The sequence below is a fragment of the Perna viridis genome, chromosome 5 (assembly GCF_037379345.1).
Source record: "Perna viridis isolate PV_CMFRI_1.1 ecotype Kerala chromosome 5, ASM3737934v1, whole genome shotgun sequence".
Taxonomy (NCBI): Eukaryota; Metazoa; Mollusca; class Bivalvia; order Mytilida; family Mytilidae; genus Perna; species Perna viridis.
The window spans coordinates 48,162,948-48,185,413 of NC_142449.1; the positions used below are offsets into that span (position 1 = coordinate 48,162,948).

Below are 22,466 nucleotides of genomic sequence, written 5' to 3' on the forward strand. Positions count from 1 at the left end.
ACCTCAGTTTGTCAACACTTAGCCACAGCCATAGAGCTTTGAGAAATTATAATCAAAATAAATTTGAATGCTTTCACAACTGCTATATTTCGTTTAAAACCCAGATGAACAAGCATGCTTGTAACATATTGTTCTGCATAATTTATGAAAAAAATGTATATGTTTGTCAAATATATTGATGTAGAATTGTAGATAGAAATATAATATTTATAATACTTGCTTTGTGATGTAATCTGCATATTACAGGGTAATACTGAAAAAGCATAATCACGTTGAGATAGTATTAATTCCATATTAAAAACTTACCAGACAAATGTACCATTAGTTTTATAACATCGTACCATTTAAAAAAGTTATTGCAATGCAACAATGCTACTGAAAGGAACTTTAAAGTTAGTAACTTGCATCAATATTTTTTACAAGTTAAACGTTAAATGTATTGATTATTGTGCAATGCTTAACATCCACTTAAGGATTTTCATAAATCAACAAATTTTTTAAAATTAGTTTTTAAAAGGTAATGATTATCTTTCAGGAAGTGTGTGTAACCTTTGAAGACTTTTTATCTGAATGTCAACTGATACGCCTGCACTGGTACATCACTAATACAGGTTAAGTTTGTTGACATGTGATTAGGCCAAAGGAAAAAAAATATCTGTTTACATCAGAACAGTTTCTGACCAATCTGTGTTTTAAAAAGAAATTATTCATCAAAAATTTATCAAAACTGATTCTTCTCAAATTGGAGCATTACTTAGATTTTTTATTACATGGGGACAAACTCAAGAGTTAGGTGTAACTTACTGATAACCAGCACTTCTGGGAGTTATCAGTCCTAAAGTTGTTCTCTTTATCATGTTACCAATGATTTCTATCCCTAAATTTTAGCTGATCTGAAATGTCTACTGTAAACAGATTAATTTCTGTGGTTCTTCATTTTCAGGCAAGTGAACACATTCACAGATATCAATTTTTTAATTTAAAAAAATAATAAGGATTTCAAAGCATTAAGTTTAAGTTTTTTGTAAGAATCAGGCAAAATGAGAAAAATCAGAAACACGCATGTCAAAAACCCACCAATTTGATTATGTAATATCACTCAAGGATACTTTCTCTATTTGAAAATAACACTATTTAATCTCTGCATCATTGGCTTTGCTCAATAATTTTTCAATAGAACGTTAAAAAAATGAAGTTTTTGAAAGAGTTATCTGCCCTAGAAATGTTCATTTTCAGTGCATTTTAATGAAATTGTAACTCAATGGTCCAGCATGACATGGAAAATCTTATCTGTTTTCCTTGATTCTAATGAAGCAAATAGTCAAATTACAAGATCAAAATGATGGGTTTTTTTCATACAATGTTTCACCTACTGCCTGATTCTTACAGGGACTGACACTCAAAAATCAATTTTGCAGTTACTTTTTTTTCACTTATCTGTCCGTCACAAAAACAGAAAAAAATTATGATTACAATGTGTTGCAAAAAATCATTGAAAAAATGGACTGGACAAAGATCTGCTTTCACTATGAAACACTGTTCAAAATTAACTTTTATGAGAGAATTTTTTTACGCAATTTCTCCTTACACTATCTACAAGATCCTAATTTTCACTCAACCGCTGTATTTTCATGATAAAACCAAAACATTTCAGGGATTGGACAATGGCTACACATGTTATACACTTTCTTATGTTGTAATTGATCAGAAATTTAGGATTTCCAGATTTTAAATTGTTGGTAAGAATTCTTCACAAAACTTGCATTATTCATTGTAAGAATGCACCTTATTTCCAGGTGTGTGGTTTCTTGAAATTTTAATGAATTTGTATCAGTTTAGAAAGACAAATTTCACTGAAATCATTAACAAATCAAATAAACCCTAAATGTTTGTATGTATTAGGAATATCAACCTGTGCCAAATAAAATTGTTATTATTTACTTTAAATATTTGTCAAAAAGTGTCACCAGGCCAAATGGTTCAAAACACTCAGGTGACAATATATTCAAATCAACCATTCATACATGTACATGTATGAGGCAGCTGGACACAGTTTTTTTGACAGTCCCAATTTCAGTACCCCTCTTGAATTAAACGTTGTCTTTAATGCCTTACTGACGGTACCCCTTTTGGGTTAACTTTGTCTTTTTGGCTTATACAGAATGTACCCCTCTTAAGAGTCTTTTGGGACCTTTTTTGTGCCCTACAGACAGTGATCTTTAAGATGAATTGGTTTGACCAATAATGGCATTAAGAAGGTTGTTAAAACACTTAGGACTATACATACAATGTAAATTGGTATATTTTGGTTGTAGTTTTATTTTGGTTTTCGTTGGTGCCTCCTTTAAAAGTTCTGGAAGTAAATACATAAAAATGTAATGTACCTTGACTGGCAATATGTATTGGTGGATTATCATTGTTGAGTGAATGACAAACGATGTTTAGAGACAAATGCGTTGTTTGTTTGCCTGAAGTGACCCCCATTAAGTTTATTAAAAAAAGATTATAAATGTATTTATGATTAATTATTTTATCCAAAAAAACTAACTAACTTAATCTGTCACTGGCAGCATTAGAATTAGATTTGTTTTCTCTCTAATGCAAAGGCCAACATGAATGACACCAAATTTATACATGCAGGTTTTGACAGAAAACCACCAAATTATCATAATTTACGGTATAAAACTATGATTTTATCACTACATAAAAATTTACAATCAATTCCAAACTTTTATTCAATACTGGTTAACCAACTTGTATATTCAGTCTATTGTTTAATATATGTAAATGTTGTTATCTCTTTATATGTTTTAAGAATGGAAACCATGTGACAAAGGATCACTACTACAGAGAAAACAAAAGAAAGTCTATGGGCCTTCAATAGACCATGAGAAATTTCTTAACAAATTTTGAATTTTTTCTATATTTTCTACAAATGAAATGCTAAGACTTTCATTGACCTGTTCCAACATTTTTTTCAATTAAATTAGATGCTTTCACTTTCAACATAGACATTGTAGTTATATCCCCATTTTAAAACAATACCCTGTTAATCAATAAATCAATCACATGATTAGTTTATTTTCAAGATCTAGGCCATCAGACTTTTAAATATTCTCCATACCTAAAAGTTTGTTTTTTTAATACCAAGTACATGTATATCTTAGTTCTTGCTTTCAATTCAAGAGCCCTTCACCTTATGATTAAAATAGACATAAATACTGGCCCAAATTTATGGAATAAATTAATTTATCTGAATTAGTTTCATTGAAAATTATGTTGTAGAAATTAAAGGGATTTAAGGAAAAAATTAGGAATTGAAAAAAAAACCCTAGTCTATTCCTGTAATAAATTTTGTACGATTTGGAACAAAAATATGAGTCTAACATGCCTGGCCTTCTGCTGAAATATAAGTACAATGTACTACTTACTAAGTTGATATCTCAGGAAACAGTTAACCAGAATATTTGGTTCTATATATTCCTAAGCAGGTGTACTACTTGTCCCAATACAAGTACTAAGTTCATTGAAATCCCCAAAACGTATGAACCATGTGCTTCTCCTTTAGAATCAAGGTAATGAATGTGTAAATTCAGTTGTACCAATGGATTGATTGAAAAGGTTACCACAACCTAGGGTTCAAATCTCCTATATGTTATGAAACTTGAAATGGGAAGTAATAAATATTTCTTTAAATATTCAACTTACATAATTAGGCAAGTATGAAATACACGAGTGTTTCAGGTCTTTCTGCTTTTTTACAAAATTGTTATGATTTTTCAAAAGAATATATTATTACACTGCTATCAATATTATAATATTTTATTAGTTTTAGACAAATACCACTTTAGGCATGCATGCATTCTCAGAATCAACTTCAAATTAATAGATACTATACAAAAGCAGATTTTAATAACAAGATTATCCAACTTACAAAAATAAAAAAATCAACATTGCAGCAGCATGTAGAAATACAGTTCTTTAATGCAAATGAAATTTCAGTGCTTTTTCCCTACACCTGCCCATTTAACCAAGTACTTTCTGTAAATCTTCTAAAAAAATTACTTCGAATTAGGCTCAATTTCTTCTCCCGATAAATATTCTTAACATGTTAATGACATCACTGACTTGATACATTTTTTCCAGCTTTTGACTGTTTTTAGAAACTTTAATCCAAGCTTTATTTCATAAGTATTTTTTTTATTTCACAGTAACGATAGTACAGCCTTATTACCTGATGTCAAAATAAATGCAACTTTTGATATGGAATACAGGTAAATTTTATTGTCTTTGAAACTATTTAAAAAATTTGAAACTGTTTGAACAAGACAAACAGTTTACTGTAAATATATGCACTAACATATCTAAATTCATTTGATCAATTACTTTTAAAGCAACATTTGGATATATCTTGGTGCTAGGGAAGATCACGCAGACTTCCTGATTACCATAACAGTTTGAAACCCTCTCATAGGTGGGATATTCAATAAAAAATATCTCCTGAAAAATTGTTTACTTTACAACGCTTCAACCCAACTATACTACTTAATCTAATGATTTCTGTTCACCTAATAATGTTAAAACCAAAGAAACCTATAAATAAAACATATATACTTCATAGGGTACACTGAAAATTTTAGCCTTTCATGTCAATCATTGTTTGAAAATAATAAACATTTAGAATATTAATTACAATCTGATATGATTTTTTTTTAGTTTTATGAAAAAAAAACTACCTAATTATTATTATTGATGTGATATCTATATCCATACATATTGGTTAGCTATTCATTTTTTTTGCATGTACATACAAGTATAATAGTGTGAATAATAGAACTGAATGGAGGGATAAAATTTTCATGTCCAGTTTCCATTTAACTTTTTTTCTGTAGTGCCTTCTTTAAATGAATTATTCCTAGAAATAGGACCCAATCATATAATTATTTCCTAGTAATAACAAACCTCTGACATAATTAAGCAGATAAAATATGACCCAATCATATATTTAAACATTGAAAAATCTGGCCCATCCAATGATATATCTGTATATAACTTAGTACAAGAAGTTACACCCCCACCCCAATCCTGAGAATTGTACAGTCAGGAAAAATTTGGTCTAATTCCACAGGTTGTTCTATATGTATACATTGTAAGACTGTCTAACCATGGGTATAAAAATCTGAAAATGTACACTCATAGAAAGGAACATTGTTGGACTGTTGAAGCAAGGGTATAAAAATCTGAAAAGGTACAGTCATAGAAAGGAACATTGTTGGACTGTTGAAGCAAGGTATAAAAATCTGAAAATGTATAGTGCAATCAATGATCATTGTTGAACTGCTAAGAGACAAGGATATACAAATCTGAATTTATATACTGCAATCATTGATAAAGATGATGTTAAGAGACTAAGTTTACACACACTTCACTATATAAAAAGGTTCTATGCTGCAATAAACCAATTATAATGTATTTTTATGTTCAGGTTATGGATTACAGGTATATAAATACATGTACTTCTTCTTCTTGTGGTCTATGTAGAGAAATTTATTGGATTAAAGACAAATCAGGTAAACAAATAGTAACATTAGAACAAATAAAAAAGCTACTTAATGGCCTGTAAAAAACATTTAATGGTTCCAAGATAAACACTTGGCCTTGACTGATTTTTTTTTTTTTTTTTTTGAACAATTCAAATAAAGAATCAAACAGTTGACAAAACTGAGATGAAAAAGCTTCAAAGATGAATCCCTTTTGCATTTTGATTCATAATAACATTTTTTGTGTTAGCATATATAAAGTTTTCAGATATTTAAATGTGCATATTTTCTCCAACAAATCATCACACAAATAAAATAGAAAAACAAAGAAAAGCTTCTCTGAGTGCAGCATAATATGACTGCAGCCAGTTGAACACTTCAGACAAGAGTGGACACAATATCAGCTTTTGACACTCTTAAACATAGCAACTTACAATTATTTAAGAACACAACAACTGATTTGGCTGAAATATTGCACAATATTTTGAAATTCAATTTAAGTTAAAAGTTTTTCTTGCATGGATCATATTGTACCCATAATCTCAATAACCATTAATGAAAGAGTAAATTTGTAAGCATACTTCTTAAAGCCCTGGTAAAGAGGAACAATTTACAACAAAAAAATAACAATTATAATCAGGTGAAATTTTTTTTAAAATACAGCCTTTCAAAAAATTACATTTTTTTTTACCCCTTTGATCACTTGTTCCTGAAAAACAGTAAGAAATATTTCAATACTGATTAAGAGATACAGGCATTCAGATCAAAACTGAATTAAAAGGGTGCACCATGGTATTAATATGTAATAAAGATTATGTGTGAAGTTTCATTCAGTTCCATTTAGTTGTGTAGAATGAGTTAAAATAAGAGCTAAATACCCCACATGAAGGAATAATAAAGCCTATTTTGCTTATGTAAGACCTCAAAACACTTCAGATCAAAATCTCAAATAGTAAATCCACATATTCAATTTGAGCAAGTTTCATCATTCAGCATAGTAGGAGGGGTAACAGATAAGAGATGGATCCCCTTATGCCCCCATATTAATAAATAATAGTCCATGTTTTGTAAGTGAAACCCCAAACTGATTCTGATCAAAATCTAAAATAGGAGGTGCACAATGGGAACATGTAATAAAGATTCTGTCAAAGTTTCAATCAATTCCATTCAGCAATGTAAAAGCAGTAATGTCCCCATTTTTGCTATTTTGATACCCCAAATTGATTTGGATCACAATCTAAAATAGGAGATGCACAAGGAAATACAAACACATGTATGTTCATGTAATAAAGATTTTGTGAATGTATCTTTAAATTCCATTCAGTGGTGTAGAAGGAGTAATGGATAAGAGATATGTCTCTCTATGTGTAATGGAAGGAAGAGAGGACAGATACCCCTATCACCAGTGGGGGTATAAAATGTTAACTTTTAGGGTGTGGCTCAACTTAGGCCCCTTATGGACTGAAAATGCTAAAGCTATTTAAAATCTGTTAAAAATTCTTAAAACAGAATTTTTTTAGTTACAAACTTATAAAGGATACTGTATAGTGGATGGAATGGACAGAAAGAAGGAGGGAAAGGAAGAAATGAAGGATGGACACCTCTATCACTACATATACCCCACTTTACCATTGGGGGGGTATGATAAAAAAACATACTGTAGTAGTCATAACTGGAGTAGTATTTACACATATGTCAGCTATTGCAGAGAACAGTAAACTATCCTAATATTTTTGTAGTGAATTCTCCTTCAACTGAAAGACTATTGATATCACATTTATAATCCCATTATCTGTTTGAAGTCAAAAAGTCATTTAAAGGAAATTCTGGGGTCAATGGGAGCAAAATGTCAACTGAAAAATCAAGTACAAGTATTACTCCATGACACCATGATTATTTTTTGTAAATTAGTCATGCTCATTCATACATTAAAAAATGGCACTATGGAATTTTGCTACACATTTATGGCAAATAATGGCTCCAATACAGAATTTTGCATGAACCTCAATCAGCAGATTATTTACAGACACATGTACTATAAACCTGGATAAACCTAGATGGTTGAAAGATAATCAAAAATAAAAAAAAATGGGAATAATACATGTAGTAATTTGTCATTATGTCTTTAAAAATACTAAAGTACATTGAATAATGTATAATGAATAAATTACGTAACATATCTCTTTAATGGATACATTAGTGAGTTAGTCAACAGAAAACTGCTAATTGCTGTTATAAATTTAAAAAAAAAAACATACATATCTAGGAGTAAGTGAGTTTATAATCATGATATCCCTACTAATGTGGTACAATATTTCTCTTCAATTTACATAACTATCTTTTCTTTATAGCAAATTTCTGGTAAATTTTCTGGGATTTTTTTATATTAAAAACTAGTTTCTTTATGCAACTAAAAAAAAACAAGCAAAATATGTTTTAAAAATATGCACAGTGATCAGGATGATATCAAAGGAACATGTGGTGCTAAAGCAACCCAATGCTCCCACTGCATTAGTGCCAAGTCAAGGCTTGAACTCTAGAACTAATTAATGGCCTTATAGCCATGACCACTTGGGTTGATTATTGACCTCATCCCATGAATACTAGGGTTGATTATTGACCTCATCCCCAAGAAATAAGTTTTAGAGGCAAAATGGAAGGACAAAATGACTAAAGGTCAAACAAAGGTAAATTCATACATCTAATTAACTCATTAACTATCCAAACTCCATGGCGATAACTCTGTATTTTGCAAAATGGGAATAATAATTATGATTTAATATCATAGAATCAATGATTTTTTCAACTATACTCAGCACAGTTTTTGCAAACAATAAATCAATCTTCAATCTTGAAGCAACATAACCCTGTTCCAGAAGCACAATTGTAAGGAGTCTAGCATGATACCAAAAGTATATGGCAAGCTCTGGCATATTGTATGAGTTGTGATATGAAAACTCCATAAGCAGGTGCTGAAGGGATGTTGCCACAGATGAAAGGAAAGTTGAAAATACGGAATGAAATGTCATCACATTCATCATACATTTCAGTCAATAGTTTTTCTTTACCATTGTTCTACAAGGTAGGTCAAGATATGAGGCTGACTTCACAGTGTCTGTGGTATCCTTTATCTCAAGTTCCTTGGGGTAGATGTGATGTATCAAATCCCCAAAACTAGAATTGTTTAACGATAGTACATCATCTATATAGCGGAAACTAAGATTAAAGTAATCAACTTAAAATTTTAACTTAAAATTTCATGTTTGCAAAGTTCAAAAACCTCAAATTATGTACACAGAGGTGAATATACTAAATATATAGATAGTTTGATACTAATTTAAACTCAGTTTACAATCAAACATTGATAGATATCAAGATATTTACAAAAAAAATAATTTCTGGCTACTTAAAGATTTTTGGTTTTATCCTGTCCTTTTCTTTTTTAATCCCTTTCTGGAATTTTCCTGCTTTGTTCAATTTCTTTATTAAAGAAAACATATGGTATAGTAATAATAATTTATTATATTAATGAAATATTGGGCCATAATAAACATTATTCTAGATTATCATCCCCTCCCAATCCCATTTTTCACCCTCCTCAAAACTTTTATTTTGATTTTCTTCCCAATTAAGGCCAATTTCTTTAAAATTGACAGCATTTTGACTAACTTTAATAAAAAAAAATCTTTAAATTGTCATGTTAATATTATCTTTGTGACAGGAAATAGGAACAATGACACGAGTGGGACTATTTCATAATGTGACCAAATCTTCTACAAAGAAAAGTAAATACTAACATAAACCGTTAGGAGAACTGAGTTTCAGATGGATGAAAGAAGAAACAACTGGATAAACAGATAGACAGACACACAAAAACAAACATGCCCCTTCCCAAGCCCCCCTCCCATTTAAAAAATAACTTTTCAGACAGTAAATAAAACATTACCTCTGCCTGTATTCTATGTTCTAAATGAAATTCTTTAACATGTTGTTTCCTCAGCTTATGAGTTGGAAAAATCCTCTCACAGTTCCGGTATTGACATTTTTGGAACAAATAAACCTTGATATCTTTGGCATGGCACTCAACAATATGGTCCTTCAGTAATTTTATTGAGGTAAATTTCCCAAGGCAGTTTCCATACTTACAAGGAAAAATCTAAAAAAAAAAGTAACTAACTACTTAAATGTTCACAGTTGTATATACTTCCTTCAAATGTTATCAAGGATGTGGTCTGTTCTTCCCAATAGTAATTGATGTCATTTTTTTTTAAAACTTATTTCATTAAGTTTGATATTGCAAAACATCTTGAGGTAATTTGGTAATTGAACTTGTATCTAATTAGTGCCCAATTTTTTCAAGGCAACTTACCACTAGAATTACTGTGAGCATAGCTTGCAATAAGATACCCCCATTACAAAGGAAAAATTGCAACATATTTTTTCATATGTTTAGGACCACCATGAAAAACACATGATCAATACATGTTTATAGTTAAAATTTAAATATAAATATATGATACTCTCTCATTAAAATATAAATAGGTAAACAAATGTTTCCAAGGTGATTTCAATCATTAAAGGCAAATGTTTTCATTTGAATTGGAGCTTAATATGCTACTCATAAGTTTTTATGGGCAAAAATGGATATATTTCCATACCAGTCCAAAACATGTTTCCATGAAAACATATGTTGCAATTATTTCCTATTTATAGAATTCCTGGGAGGCTAGGATATATATGCATACATTTACTTTCTATAATTTTCATTTAAATCAAAGGTTTTAACATAAAATAAACATTTTCAAATCAGAATTTCAAATTAGATGTACAAAAACAATTAAAATGTACATATAAATGTTTGCAAGATACAAAATGGATACCTCACTGGAGTCATTGGCAACACAGTTAAACGACAGGAAATGCCATGTTCATTCAGATTGAAAATCAAAAGTGAATATGCACAGTGATGTTACCCAATAACCATTTTTTATTTTTTTTATAAAATACATCCAGTGGTTTAGGAGGAGATGCAGATACAAAATTGGTAGTCCTACTATCAATCTGAGTTTACACTAATGCCCAATGGTAACCCAAAATTCACTTAATTTAAAATAGTAAAATATCTAATACATGTAATAATTCCTAAAAGTTTCATGAAAATCCAAAATACAAAAACAAAATGGGTACTCTCTCATCCATCAGAAATGGGAACTCTCTCATCAATCAAAAATGGGTACTCTCTCATCCATCAGAAATGGATACTCTCTCATCCATCAGAAATGGGTACTCTCTCACCCATCAATGGGTACTCTCTCATCCATCAGAAATGGGTACTCTCTCATCGATCAATGGGTACTCTCTCATCCATCAGAAATGGGTACTCTCTCATCCATCAATGGGTACTCTCTCATCCATCAGAAATGAGTACTATCTTATCCATCAGAAATGGGTACTCTCTCATCGATCAATGGGTACTCTCTCATCCATCACAAATGGGTACTCTCTCATCGATCAATGGATACTCTCTCATTCATCATAAATGGGTACCGGTACTCTCTCATCCATCGGAAATGGGTACTCTCTCATCGATCAATGGGTACTTTCTCATCCATCAGAAATGGGTACTCTCTCATCCATCAGAGATGGGTACTCTCTCATCCTTCAGAATAAATAGTTAAGTACATGTTATGCTTATGGAAACCCCAAATGCATCTATATTAAGACATAAAATAGCAAGTCAAAATAGCATATTTTTATCATTATTCCAAGAAAGTTTCATAAAATCCACTCAGTGATTTAGAAGATGTGAAAGATGAACAGACAGGATGACAGTATGTATAATGGGCAGATGCTTCGAAATTCTGATCAATATATACTGCCCTGAACTAAAATCGGAAAGGGTAAAAGTAGACACATTCAGCAGATGAAAACATTTATCACTTCTGATTTTTCAAGTTACTCCACAAAATTTTTTCAACTTTTTCCGAAAAATATATTACAGAAACATTTAATAAATATACCAACTGTTAAAATTAATTATAAAATAGGACCATAAGGCATAATGTGACTAATTAAAGGAAAATATACTATAGTATTCAATTTAACAATGTTGATTTATATATCTGATTAGTGGGTTTATAATAATTAAAAACTCATTCCAATGGGTATATTTAATCTGAACAAAAACTGTGTGCAAATCAACACATGGATACCCCCTGCAAGTTCTTCCCAAGTCATAATCTAGGATGTACATTATAATTGTGTCATATACACACATAAGAATGTCAATATATTCATTATTTAAATGATTTATAAACTGAAACATTCTGGAAAGTTTCATACTTGCAAACTTTATAATGCATTTCTTTTCAATATGAATTTTTTTTTCTAATGCACATACATTTTTTTTAGAAATATACTAAGGCAAAGGAAATACATGTTTCATTCCAAAAAAACTGTAAATAGTTCCTTTGACATCTTGTAGAGGTACTCCAAATCTTGGGTTTAAGTAGAAATGCATGTATATATTGCATGCAAGCATTTAAGAAAGTTTCCCTCCATTATTTATTAAAATGATGAACATATTGATAATTTTATGTGTATATGTGCACATCCTAAATCTTGACTTGGGAAGAAACATAAGTTGGACTATCTATAAAACAACAGATCAACTATTTAGGGGCACAGTAAGTTCCCATCATGTTTCATGAAGATCGATAATACTCATAACAAACATGGACAGATATTTAAATGAACACAAACAGATTAACATGTACATACCTCACTCACTAACTGCACATATCAATAATCAAAATATCAATGACCTTTAATTGTGTGCATGTAGATATGCATAAAATATTCATGTCATACATACATACAGTACACTCCAGGTGGAATTCGTTTTTCCACTACACAGAGCATATTTAATGCACTTTTAATCTGCCAGAATTTTTTATAAATCTTAATTAAACATGCAGAGGATTATCCTATTTACATAAATAAATTGACAAGTGTGTACTTTTGCCTTTTTTCTTTTGTTTTTAATCTGTTTTTTTTTTATTGCCATAGGGTACCTATTTTGTGGCTTTTGTAATTTCCCAATAAAGACAAGATTTCCCATTAACAACTATAATGGACTTAAAGAAACCAAACATTTAAAAACACACAAACACACTTTCAAAACCTCTAACCAGGGCCTCTAATTAACAATCATTAGAGCAAGGTCCTGGATTTTACAAAGTTAGAAATCAGTGGCCCACTTAAGGAAAACAAAAAGTCCTCAATAAATTGTCAGTGAAAAGGACTGATGGTCCAAGACAAAAGCAAATGAAATTTTAAAGGGTCCCAGGTCAGGAATTTAAACCCCTGATATTGTTTCTGTAACAACTGCACAATTGTAGTTGATTAAAACAATGGGTAAAGTCATGAAGATGAGCAGAAATGATGTACTGTTGCTCCAATATCTCTCCAGAAAATCTAAAAGCTATTATTAACCGATGACCAAAATGATCAATCAGAAATATGCCACAATTACTTATTTCCTGACATAAACAAGCATCTTGTAGCTATATGTCCCCCACTGCCGCTCAAATAGTTGAAGACCCATAACTCCTGTATTTGTTGAATCAAAATGGCAACGCAATTAGACAAACTATAAATGCTGACTAACAAATGTTCAAACTTTGAACAAAATCCATCAAAAGGTTTTTGAGGAGTTGCTTTCAGAAATGTGATCTGACAGAGTGATGGACAGACACCACTATTTCTATGTCCCACTTCCATATAGTGGTGGGACAAAAAGTACTCCATATTCAAAAATCCTTATGTTGATTATATCAGTATTCATTTTCCTGAGCACAAATAAACAGAAACAGCATATACTATTTGCTCATTGTCTCCAGGGCCAAAACAATTCTTACCTTTTCCTGCAGGACAGGTATACAGTGATAGTTCACCAATTCTGTGTGCATTGTGAAATGAAACTGTGGTCCAGTAATGTTCCGCATAATATGGTGAAACTTGCAGACATGGTTCGCCATTGTGAAGCCATTAACGAATGGTGCCATCGCCTTCCCAAAAGACATACATGTATTGCATATAAGGTATGTTGATATTTGTTTTCCCTGTAAGAGTAATATACATGTATAAGTAGTGTGAACTTACTGAGCAATACAAACTTCACATTTGTCACAATTAAAACCTTTAACTTAGATAATCTCCCTTTTAAAGCATTCTGAGAGCACTGCATGGCAATAGAAAGTCCATTACTGGAAGAAATTTCTGTAGAAGCCAACTTCATGCAAAATTTGTTCACAAAAAATTGTGGAAATCAATTTTCTATGTTCAATGATCATAACTGAACAAAAACACAATGGACCTGAACAACTTAATCTGTAACTTGCCATGGTAAAACAATGTACCAAATATCAAATGAATATCTCCAAGCATGATGGAAAAAACTGATCTGCCTGACTAACAGAGTACAAATCTAAAGTCCCTTTTGATAAAAGTCACCGGTAGGAGACTAAAAAAGTGCAAACCTAAAGTCCCCTTTGGTAAAAGTCATCAGTAGGGAACTAAAAAAGTGCAAGTCAGCAAAGGGGACTAATAAATATCTTGCTTCATGCAGATGCCAATTTTCCATCTAAAGTTTCATCAAAATCTTAATAAACAGGCTAGGAAAATTGCACCTGCAAAGTTATTCGAAAGACGGATGGATGAGAGGATTCCTACATACTCTCTTAAGTTTGTTTAAAGGTAGTGGTATAATAAAGAATTTCCTATAAAACTCTAAAACCCTCACTTTTTTAAATGTGAAATTTCCTTATATCACACAAGGTTAAGATAGAACACATAATGTTTGTGAAGTCACAATAAACAATGTTGTGACATCATGTAAATATATGTACAAGGGAATTCTGGCAAGCAGGGCATTCTAAATTGGTGAACTAATCATGAAAAGAATCTTTAAAATGAGAAAAATCAAACACTGCTAGAAATTGCATGAATAACAAATCTCAAAAATTGATACCCATTCATAAATTTGCACTTTATACTTCACAAGTCAGTGATTAAATATTGCAACAGACATCATGTAAAATTGATCTTACCACAAAAATTGATACCCATTCATAACCAACCTAAAAAGTACATTACTGGAAATATTTATTACATAGGACATACAAGAAAATAGTAAAAAAAAATCAATTATTCAAATCCTTTGCATGTTTAACAACTAGAACATGAGTCACATATCTGTCAATTGAATTGATTACATAATATAACATTCCCATAACACTATAAATTATATTCCCATGGCATACCAAATAACATTCCCATGACATAATAAATAACATTCCCAGGACATACCAAATAACATTCTCATGACATAATAAATAACATCCCCATGACATACCAAATAAATAAATAACATTTCCATATACAAAATAACACTCCCATGACATATAAATAACATTCCCATAACACTATAAATTACATTCTCATGATGTACCATATAACATTCCCATGACATAACAAATAATATTCCCATGACATAATAAATACAGTCCCAGGACATACCAAATAACATTCTCATGACATATCAAGTAACATTCTCATGACATACCAAATAACATTCCCATTGACATAATAAATATCATTCTCTTAACATATGATAAAATTCCAATGGACAATTCTAAAGTTTTAGCCAGCAATAATTTTTTGGACAGATATAAAAATGGTTAGCAGTAATACCGGCAACTTAATGCCCTAGACTTCTAGAAATTGCAGTTTTAAAATAATACAGCAATTTCCCAATTAGAGCAGATTTCTTCATCCTTGTCCAAAGCTTCTTTGCTAGAAGTCTTTAATAGGAATAGATGTTAACTCTCAATATTTTACCACAACTTCAAGAACCTCTAGCTTCCTTGCCAGAAACGTAACACCAACTGCTTTTGTAATTTACTGTATTTTGGAATTTCATCATTCACACATCAGATGTGAAGAAAAGGGGAAGTGCGGAATCTCAGAAGTGAAATATTTCAGTTTTGGGCCAAATGACAGTTTTTTTGGGTTTTTTTAAAAAGAATTCCAATCTGATATTATAATGTATGAAGTTAAACTGTCACAAACTAAGCATAGTTTTATTACATAAAAAGTTGAAAGCTAAAATATGTTATGAAAATGACACTACATCAAATCTCCCACTATTAGAAAATTTTAAGACAAACAACTCCCTCTTTTGTTTCAAAAGGCCAACACCTATGTTAATCGGTCAAATAAACTAGTGTCACTAAGTTCCAATTTAAATATCTTCTCATAATTTTGCCATGGTTTTATTGATTTTACATATGCTGGGGACATAACTTTTTGTAGGTTTAAACTGGTCTGGAGTAGACATGTAAGTTAACTGCTAGTAAGTCCTTAGTTTGGACATTTGTGTAATTTATATTCTGTTTATTTTTGTGCTGTAACAAGGGAATCAGACCTTTTTGAACTGATTTTTAGGTGTGTTTAATTGTGTAATATTTTTTCCACAGTGGCAATATTTTAAAGGGGGAGAATTGCTATTACACCAAAATGCTTAAAACCTGTCACATTTTTTGCAGCTGTCCAAAGCAAGGAATTTCTGGCCTCTGTAGGTCTTTTTCTTTTTCACCTTTAGTTTATTTTTTATGTTACTTGAGTATATAGGGGTATCTATTTCAATGTACCTGTGTATAATGATGTATTGGGGTCAGCTGCAGCCTACTCTGTGTGGGTCTCCTTGTCGTTCATTGAAGACCAAAGAGTAGCCTTGGGCTGGTTGTTGTCTCTTTGACATATACACCATACCTATTCTCGTTGTATTGGATAATGCCTCAGTGTTTTTGCCACATATGCCACACTTTATACACATTTTGCCCGATTCTTAAACAGAGTAGTACTAAAATATCTTACAAGGAAGTTAGCTAACAAGGTATCAAGTGGCAAGATATAAAATAAAATAACAACTAACCTGTCCTTTGATGACATGTCCTCTAATGATTGGTTTAGGCTTGTTCTCATTCTGTTGGGCAAGTCGCATGGACTTGAACAAGTCTCTTCCTTCCCAATTAACTTGTGGGGTACCAATCCACTTCTCTGTTGATGGTGTAGGATTCAAACCAGATGTATCTGTTGTAGCAGAAACTGTACCTACTACAGTTTGACTAGATACTGGTTCTACTGGTTTCAGAGGAGGAGGCATGATGGTGTATGTATTAGGCTGGATTGAACCTAATTCTGGTTTGGCTAGACTTGAATTGGTTAGACTTGAATGATTCTGTTGGTTCATTACTTGTTGAACAGGTTGATTCTTTGAATATTGGTAAGTGGAATCCTTCCATAAGGTATTGGCTGGTTGAACTGCTGGATTACATGACTTTATTGGTTGAATAGTTTGGTTCATTGGAAGTCTAGGTGCAATTTTAACCAAATCTGTTCTGGTTTTAACTGGCATTGTTAGTGAACCTGGAACAACATATACTACTATAGGTTGTGCAGGAACCACACTAGCTGTATTGTTAGGTTGGATTCCTGGAGTTTTATGTCTGAAAGACAGAGGTTCTATTGGTCTGTGCAGCAGTGTAGGTACTGTTGGCATCAGAGGTTCATTTAATTTGCTCATATTTCCTATGACAATGCTTGAATACTGATAATCTGGCCTTGAATTGGCTCCTGGTTGCAATGGTATATTTCTAGACATTAAAGGAGGTGGAAATAAATTTTCAGGTCTAGGAGTCGATAAATTTGTTGGTACATCCATTGTTCCTTTGTACAGATCCTGCATATTTTTAATGTCACCCCCAGGTACATGTCTTCGTTTGGTTTGCTTTATAGGTCTTTTATCGACATTAGTAGGTTTAGACATCTGTTTAAAATCCATATAATACATTTTACTGTTGCTATTAAGAGTCTTTTCCATGGTCAAAACTAATGGTCTGTCAGAAGCATGACTTTTTGGTATGCTGAGATCCAGTGCTTCATTTAAGTCACTCAAATTGCTACTGATGTTGCTATGACTACACTGAGGTGACCATCTTCTACAATGTGAGAGTAGGGTGTCAGGTGGTTCTCGGTGTAATGATGTAAATTTTGGTCTGTATTTTTCAAAATGAGTACATTTAACTATGATGTCAGAATCGATCTTTTTGGGATATCTTGGATCAAGACACTCATGTTTATGTTCATCTTTATTTGCAGATTCATTTTCTGAGACAGACTTGATTATAATTATTTTATCATTTGTCAGGTGTACAGACTTTGTTTTATCCTTTGTCCTTTCAGTTTTGTCTTCTCTTTTGTCTTTAGTACAACTAAGTTTGGATTCTATTTGGTTATTAGTGTCCCCTAGTTTGATATTAGTTTGATCTTTAGTACATGTACCATCAACTTTGGTTTCTTTTAGGTCATAAGTCTTTTCTTGATTGGTTCTTATTAGTTCATTTGCTCTATCAATTATGGTTTCCAATTGGTCAGTTGCCCCATCAAGTTTTATTTGGTTAGTAGTCCTATTAAGTGCAAAATTTACTTGGTCCTTCTGTTCAGAAACTTCATTTTGTGATTGGTCATTTGTTCCACCGACACTTCTTTCATTATGATTATTAGTACTAACCAGTTCAATTTCTGTTTGGCAATCAGTTGTACCAATTTTGACTTCTCTTTGGTCATTAGTTGTACCAATTTTGACTTCTCTTTCGTCATTAGTTCTACTAAATGCATTTTGTGTTTGGTCATTTGTCTTTTTAAATTTGGTGTCTGTTTGGTTATCAACTCTACTGGCAATTTCTACACGACTTTCTTTCTTATTTATTTGTTCGAAATCTATTGATTTATTACTTTCACAATTAATTTCAATAACATCATGATCTTCTGCTGCAATGCTTTCCATTTCATTTTTTGTAAACCCAGCAGCATGGTCATTGGTTATATCAGAATTTTTGTCGTGGCTGCTTCTTACATCGGTTTCTTCTTGCCTGTTTCCATTTGTGTTTGCAAACACCTGTTTCTCAGTGGACTGCTCAGCCATCTGAAATAAGTTAACGATACTACCTAAATGAAACAAGGTGACTAAGGTCTACTTCTGGAATTGTTTAAAAAGTTAAGAATGGAAAAATGGTGAAAATAAAAGTAGATTGATATTGATAGGCTTCCAAAAGAACTCTGGAAAAACTGTTTAACAGGTAATTTATTAATTCTTATCTCAGGAACCTCAACTGGCACACCCACCCCTCCATTTCAAAGTGTCTGGATCTGGCCCGGGAAGTCTTATTCCATTTTTAAGACAGATACATGTACTTACTTTCAGTAGCATATTTTTCCAAACCAGAAATTTATAGTAAATACATCTGTGCCTTATTATTAGTCCCAAGCAAGGTTTTAAACTAAATTTCATGATTGAAAGGTCATGGAATGGAAGGGCCACCAGAAAAAAGTGAAAGGTCCTGAATGAGAGAAAACTTTTAACATGGTAGGTCCATGACCTCCATAAATGTAATTTACATTGTTCTGCATCAGAAAGGGTCCCATACCAGAACCTAGTGCTACTATAAACCCCAGACAAGTCAGTAACTTGATTGTTTATTGTCTTGTTTCCATTTGTAAAACCTGTCTAAAACAAACCATTTTTGTCCAGATTAGACAGGTGTTATGTTTATCCAGGTTAAAAACACATTGAAACTGATTTAAAACTGTCTTATTAAGATGGGTATTTAGTCATAGCTAGGCATACCCCAGTCATAAGTTAATATCAGAGAACAAGAAAGATGAAATGATTCCACATGATATCGATGTATCCTGATATGATACAATACAACTGACTGAGGTTTTGATATGATACAATACAGGTCAAAATACAACTTTCTTTTTCAAACAATTGATGAAATTACTATGCAAATAATAAATTTGGTATGTCTTGTGAGGAAAAATCCATTAATCTTTGTTGAGATCAAAGTTATAGACTCTAAGAATGAAACCTGGCTTCAACAAAATTCATCATTTGTAAATCTGTTGAATGTTTTTTATTCCAACTCAAAGATAACATATAAGACAACATGCTGCTGTGTATCACATCGTAATGTATCATCACCCTTGTATTACGATACATTTTGTATAATGAGGTAGGTGTATCGTTACTGACCAAGAGAGCAACCAAAATCACTTACAACATATGTCCCATCTATATGAGCCACACTCCAAATTTGAAATAAATTCATTCATATGGAGTTAAGATTTCTGTGATATAAATTTACCCTATCATTCCACATAGTAAAAAATTGAAAAACTCCCATGAAATAGAAAGTTTATATCAGACAGCACCCAAAATTGCTTACAACATATGCCCCATCAATATAAATTGAAATAAATCCATCCATTTGGAGCTAAATAATTGTGATGAAATTCAGACGGACAGACAGACAGATGGACAAACAAAATGAATAACAAATGAGTGAGGGCAAGGTAATTACCATATACCATCCTCTCATTGAGTGGGAGCATAAAAATTGCAAGTTTCAGATTATTATAAATAATTATGAATATAAATTTTGTCATAGTTCTAATCAATTTTTTTCATTGCCAAGATAATAAACTCTTCTCTTTGACCCTCTTAAACTTCTGAAACTTATTGATTTTTGTGGTTTGGCAATTGTTATAGATAGTTCATGGGATTTGACATCAGACCATGATTTTCATCTTCTTAGATCAAAGTTCATTTAAAGAAATTTTAAACAGCACATAAAAGACAGTTCCCATGTTTTGTCATTTAAAGTCCCACAACTCAGGATGAATTAAGTAAAACAATGAAAAATAAAACGAGCATCTTTTCATCAAGGCATACATCTGATATAATGTGAAAACAGAATGACATGTTCACAGTTGCAAATACTGATGAATAAAAAATCATACCAACTGGAGGCAAGATTTTTGTGATGAAAATCAATATAGTGAAAAAAGATAAAATCCAAAAAAGCAGAAAGTAAATATTGGACGGCACCCAAAATCACTTACAACGTATACCCCATCTATATGAAGTCACACACCAAATTTGAAATTAATTCATCCATTGGTGGGGGGAGGCAAGCTGATTCAAATATACCACTCACTTGTTAAGTGGAGTTTTGAAAAGGTGGACTATTCTAAGTCTGTCTTGGTAAATGCACATATCTCTGGAGAATTAGAGATGGCAGCATCTTTTTTTGTTCATGACAAATAATCACAAACAAGTGAGCCCTGTTTTAGTTTGAAGATCCTGCAAAAAAAAGAAAAAATAATTTTCATTCTGGTTGTTAAATGTTTAAACATTGTATAGTTTTAAGTACAATACAATCTACATCTAAATTTTTGGTAATTGTTTTAACATTTTATCTTATATAATGTATGTAAGGTTTTGTGGTTTTTTTTTGGCAGACCAGAAAATCCAAAGCCCTCCCTAGGTATTAGAATGGTTGGTGCCAAAAAATTCTGTTATCTGTCAACAAAAATCTATATTAACCAGTAATAAATTGAAAAACCAATCATTCATTTCTATTTTTAGTACAGGATTAAGTACTGAGTAATGGGTCCTGTTCAGAGGAAGAAACTCTACCTGCTACTCCCAAAATTTCTGATCAGTAGTAAAAGTAAAACTATATTTTTATGTTTACTTTTACTAGTTAGTATTCCAACTACACACTACCTATACAGTCAATAAATGACTGTTAATGAAGAAATAGTAGACAAATCAGGGTGATGTAATAGTTAATAAAACTCCCCGTATATATAATTATTTCAAACAGAAAAATGTTTTTGTTGCACTCAATTTGTATGATATGGTAAAATTTTGTCAAAATGGATACTTTCTAAGAATTCTAAATTTGTGACTTCCAAACCATACAATATGACAATCAGAGCCTCCGTGTTGTATTACAAATAGATCACAATCAGAAAACGGTCATATGTTTTCAATACAGAAATAACATGAAGTTTCTACTAGTGTTCCCCCAGAGTTTAGAAGGGTGCAGGTGCCTTTTTATATGGATTTTATGGATGCTTAACTCTTCTCTGTCAAATTTTCTTAAAAAGGTGTTAATGCTTGCATGATGTGCCTTCATAATTGTCTCTAATATTGTGCTTTTGACCTATCCTTACTATACAACAGAGTCAAACCTAGGTCTGAATGACCTATCCTTATACCACACTGAGTCAAACCTAGGTCTGAATGACCCATCCTTACTATACCACCAAGTCAAACCTAGTTCTAAATGACCTATCCTTACCATACCACCGAGTCAAACCTAGGTCTAAATGACGTATCCTTATTATACCACATTCAGTAAAACCTAAGTCTGAATGACATTTTTCTTTGAAACTGTAAGATAAAATTTTCTAACATCATCTTTCAGGAAGTAGATGTTGTCATATACTTACTTCAAAAAACTTTTTAAGTAATGCAAGTAAACTCCTACATTTTCAATAATAACTTATAAAGTACATGTAAACAACTTGTAAAGTGTATTTCCTAATTGACTCTCTTGTGCCAAGTCATCAAGATTCAGAAGGAGAATAAGTACTAATAAAGAGGGAAAGCAATAACTGACTGTGATGGGGAAGGAAAGAATATCAACTGTGTGTCATAGATAGAATTCCATTTGAAAACTTAGAACTGAAGAAATGATAAACTTTTAATCACTGTTAAGTTCAATATCAGACCAATAAAAAATATTATTTTAATAGAATGACATTAAAATGATGGAATATCATGAACTTTGTAGGAATAACCTCAATTTCTATTTTTTTCAAATAAAATTCGTTTATAATAGACAGCATTCTTTTTCAGGGTAATGTGAGGCTATTGATAGGCAATTACAGGTATAAATACAGTAAATATTGTCAGCACCTTTTGGGGAGAACAATTTGTCACGAAGTGAA

General features: G+C 31.6%; 1 protein-coding gene across 2 annotated transcripts in view; it reads right to left on the reverse strand.

Moving 5' to 3' along the window:
• The window catches only part of LOC148618030 (uncharacterized), a 56,510-nt gene that overhangs the window by 16,016 nt on the left and 18,028 nt on the right, over positions 1-22,466 (reverse strand). Inside the window, exons 2-5 of one of the 2 annotated variants that reach the window (XM_088585851.1) lie at positions 20,663-20,808; positions 16,537-18,588; positions 13,460-13,663; positions 9,487-9,696 (exon numbers count right to left, since the gene is read on the reverse strand). In XM_088585851.1, coding sequence (XP_088441977.1) covers positions 9,487-9,696; positions 13,460-13,663; positions 16,537-18,588 — 2,466 coding nt within the window. In that variant the 5' untranslated portion in view covers positions 20,663-20,808. The remainder of the gene's footprint in view (positions 1-9,486; positions 9,697-13,459; positions 13,664-16,536; positions 18,589-20,662; positions 20,809-22,466) is intronic. The other variant, XM_088585852.1, reaches the window with a different exon arrangement.